The sequence below is a fragment of the Trichophyton rubrum genome (genome assembly GCF_000151425.1).
Source record: "Trichophyton rubrum CBS 118892 genomic scaffold supercont2.10, whole genome shotgun sequence".
Taxonomy (NCBI): Eukaryota; Fungi; Ascomycota; class Eurotiomycetes; order Onygenales; family Arthrodermataceae; genus Trichophyton; species Trichophyton rubrum.
In genome coordinates, this window is record NW_003456419.1 from 195,460 (window position 1) to 199,136 (window position 3,677).

General features: G+C 51.9%; 1 protein-coding gene across 2 annotated transcripts; it reads left to right on the forward strand.

The window, feature by feature from the left end:
- The first annotated feature begins 62 nt into the window (after window positions 1-62).
- Window positions 63-3,324, forward strand: TERG_07431 (uncharacterized protein). 2 transcript variants are annotated; one of them, XM_047750389.1, is made up of 2 exons: window positions 63-1,163; window positions 1,563-3,324. In XM_047750389.1, the coding sequence occupies exons 1-2, from the start codon at window positions 124-126 to the stop codon at window positions 2,929-2,931; spliced, it is 2,409 nt and encodes an 802-aa protein (XP_047607236.1). In that variant the 5' UTR covers window positions 63-123; the 3' UTR covers window positions 2,932-3,324. The 2 variants fall into 2 exon arrangements, with proteins under 2 accessions (XP_047607236.1, XP_003231812.1); XM_003231764.2 differs by having other exon boundaries at window positions 63-3,324.
- The last annotated feature ends 353 nt before the right edge of the window (window positions 3,325-3,677 follow it).

Genomic DNA, 3,677 nt, shown 5'->3' on the forward strand with positions numbered 1-3,677 from the left:
CCGCCTCCACCGTCTTCTGGGGCACAAAGATACGCAAGTTACGCGAAGGCAGGCGCGCAGAAGTTTGATAAGGTCTATGAAGAGTCCCGCGCCAGGGCTGAGGCCTTCCAGGGCTTCCAGGATATGAAGAATAAACAACCCCAGCCTCAGATGCCTGGTGGATGGACTAGCTTTGACCCCCGAACTGGACGTGCCCAGGAGAAACCGACTTCCAAACCGCGTGCATCACACCAAAGGGGTCAGTCGGCGTACCATGCTTTTGCAGAGGAAGCGCGGAAGGCGGCAGAGACGCCTACTCCAGAAAGGTCCAAATCAACGAAAGCAAAGAACGGATTTGCACCAAGGACGGCTGGAGGAGATGAGCCCATGGCAAAGTGTGCAACCTCATATTACAATCTCCGAGGTGAAAGGAATCGAGACTCGGATCCTATGTCTTACTTTTTCTCAACGGCTCCGTCGCCAACTGCGAAGAAACCGCAGCCATATGATGACTTGTCTGACCCGCCAACACCTAACCTCCACAGAACTAGCAGCAAATATGCCAAATCTGGCGGAGAAAAGACTTACGTTCCAAAGGCTGGTATTAACTGTTCTTCTAGTGTCCGTGAAGAGACCGCTTCCCGACCCCAGACGAACCCGCCGAGTCCGATTAACTCTGCTACAAATTCCAACAGACGGCATAGTGCCAGTCCAAAATTGAAACCTAATAAACAGTCGACCTTTTCCGCCTCTTCATCTTCTTCCACAACCTCTAGCGAAACCGACGATACCGACGAAGTGATCTTGAATCCCCGGCCCAAGGCAGTGCCACGCAGCAGGCGCGCACACAATGGCTCTGCATGGAAAGCCAATTTTCATGACAATAATAACAAGTATTCAGCAACTGGTGAGAGCCCATTCGGCTGGGCAATGGGGCCTGACTCATGGCTCTTTACTGAGATCAACGGCTCCCCAAGCCAACCGCCTCCGAGCTCTAACAAATGGAACTGGCATGCTGACGATCAACACGAAGGGTATGGCCCGAGTACATTCGGCAACAACGCCCCCTTTCCACCAGAAACCCGCTGCGAGTCCTCGATGGGCCGCACGATCCCACCTATGCCTAATGTGAGCTCTTTCAGAGCGACCTCAACGGAGGAACAGAGGCCAAGTGCTGCAACTATGTATGACTTTATCCCTACATCTACACCCACACCCACACCCAAGACTACTCCCAAAAATACTCCCAAAAATACTACACCTGTCCCCAAGCCCTCAGCTCGAAATTGGTCAGAGAAATGGGGGTTCTCCCCGAAACCTGGCGTTTCAGCTACTTCCCATGTCCCACCTCTGTGGGCTTACCCTGCCAACATCCTCCCTGCCTCGTTCACTACTCCCCAAATGCCAAAGGAAATGGAGGATGAAGACGGCGAAAATGAGGATGAAGATGAGGTGGGAGGTGCCGCCGCCTTCAACACTGACGATGCAGGACGGACACCGCGAAAGATATCTTCTGAATATTGGGAATTTCCTTCCAGCACTCCGTTGAGGGCCGAAGCTAACTATTCTACAACCATTCACAGTTTTGACCAACCGGACAGTAGCAATCCAAATGCTCAAAATGAAGGCCTTGCCAGACACGCAAAGTCAAAGAGCAAAAGCTATGAAAGCTTCAATTCTGGTTTTTCGTCATCCGAGTGGAACTTTGCCTTTTCTAACAATGCACAGTTCTTTGCGCCAACGCAAGGTGACTCTTTGGGAGGAACACAGAATAAATTTGGTGGCAGGTCGCGGTCTCGTTCTCGTCCTACAACATCTCAATCCAACGAGTCACCACATAAGTCCACCAGCAATCCTTTTGACTTCAAGGACACTAAGCCAGACGCCCGACCGCCACTATTCAAGACCACCACGTTCACGGCTGAGCAGCTGCCTGACAGTTTGAACGAGAAGACCTGGACCATACCCACTGCTCAAGACATGTTCTTTGGCGGCCAGAAGAATCAAACGGACTCTAAGAAACCTGCAAACGAACCAAAGCCAGTCAGGATAAGCTCAGAAGCAGAGGAAGAAGAGGCAACGTTTTCGCCTCAGCAGATTTTTGGGAAGAAAAGCACTAAACGCGAGTCCATGGATATGGCTGATAAGATGGACGTGGACGAAGAGTTGCCCACCGTCAACGTAGCAAATGCCCAGGCCAGCAACAATACTACTAACAACAAGCCCAAGTTCTCTATGGGTCCAGCGTTTATGCCGTCCAATAAACCTGGCGGGAAGCCTGAGCTGTTCAATTTGGCAAAGCTTGGTTTGGTCAACCCCTTCACGGCCAGCAACTCGAAGGGCATCGCTGACCTGAAGGACCTAAACTCGTCACTCCCGTTCGAATCCAAGGCGGCGAGCAGCGAGAAGCCGTCACAGCGGCCCATCCACCCGCGGGATCTGTCGTTACCGAAGCCGCCTAAGGCACCAACACCACCTGCAATGATTGGGGCGCCACCGATGCCTCGGACGGCCATGGAGAAGCAGTCTCTGCCGCAGACACCGTGGGATATCTACATGGTGCAGATGCAAGCTTACATGCGAGAGTGGAACAACTTCAACCGCACTATGCTAGCCCACTTTAACGAGCGTCAGCACCTGGTGGAAACGGCCATGGCTCCTGGCTGGATGCGAGCGGTGGGAGACAGCAGCCGGGTCAAACTAGACGGCAGCAACGGCGACTCTGCAGATGCAGAAGAGGACCTTCTGGTGGGCAAGGGCAAGGCGGGCTACAGCGAGTATCTCCGGGGTATCGAGGAGGACTTTGTGGTCCGGCAGCATTGGGACGTTGCCTGGGAACGACACCGCGAGTGTATCCTGGACCTTGGGAAAGCCCGTGAATGGCTACGCAGCGGCCACGGCGGCGTACAAGGCGCTTTTCAGAAACCCGGAATGAAGATGCCGGTCAACTAGAATCTCGACATGGCTTTAATTTCATTTATTTTATTTCTTTATCCCTCATCACAGCCAACAGGAGCCCCCCCCTTTTTTCCCCTTGTTTCTCTTTACGCTCCATTTTAACTCCATAGCGGCGGTGGTTTGATTATCTCTCCTATTCCCCCCCTGTTGCTATTTCCCTTCTTCCTCAGCTTTTGACTGCCATGTACCCCGTTCCTCTTCTGTCCGCATGTACAAGTATGTCGTGTCCTTTGCTAATTTCGCTGCATGTCTTCGTCTTCCCAGCCGGCGTTTGGCGGAGGTGCCTTCAAGATACCACAGGTGTTAGTTACAACCGCAGCTCTAGAATCAGCTTGACTGTCCATATCTCCATATATCTCCATATCATCTCCATATCAACGTTCTATATGTCTTATATTGTAACAGCCCCTGAACAGCCAGCATCTCCCCCCCCCCCCCCCCCCCCCCCCCTTTTTTCTCCGAATGGATATGGGAATTCTATCCCGAGGTCAGAATATTTTAAATTTCCCCCGACTTTGAGTGTGTGGCCAAAATTAAAGGGAAAAAAAAAATAAGGCTCTCTTTTTTGGATCAGCGCGGGGGGGTCCCAGATCCCACGTGTTGGACCGTTTTATAAAAAAACCCACACTACTCTTTACGCCGAGGAGGCGACCAAAAAAAAAAAGGAAAAATCCCTCTTTTTTGTCTTTTTTAAAGAATGGGGCCCCCTTTGCGCCTTCGCTCGAGAAAAACATCGCCCC

Excerpts from the sequence above, each read along its gene's own strand:
- TERG_07431 (XM_003231764.2), top strand. The coding sequence starts at position 124 with ATGAAGAATAAACAACCCCAGCCTCAGATGCCTGGTGGATGGACTAGC.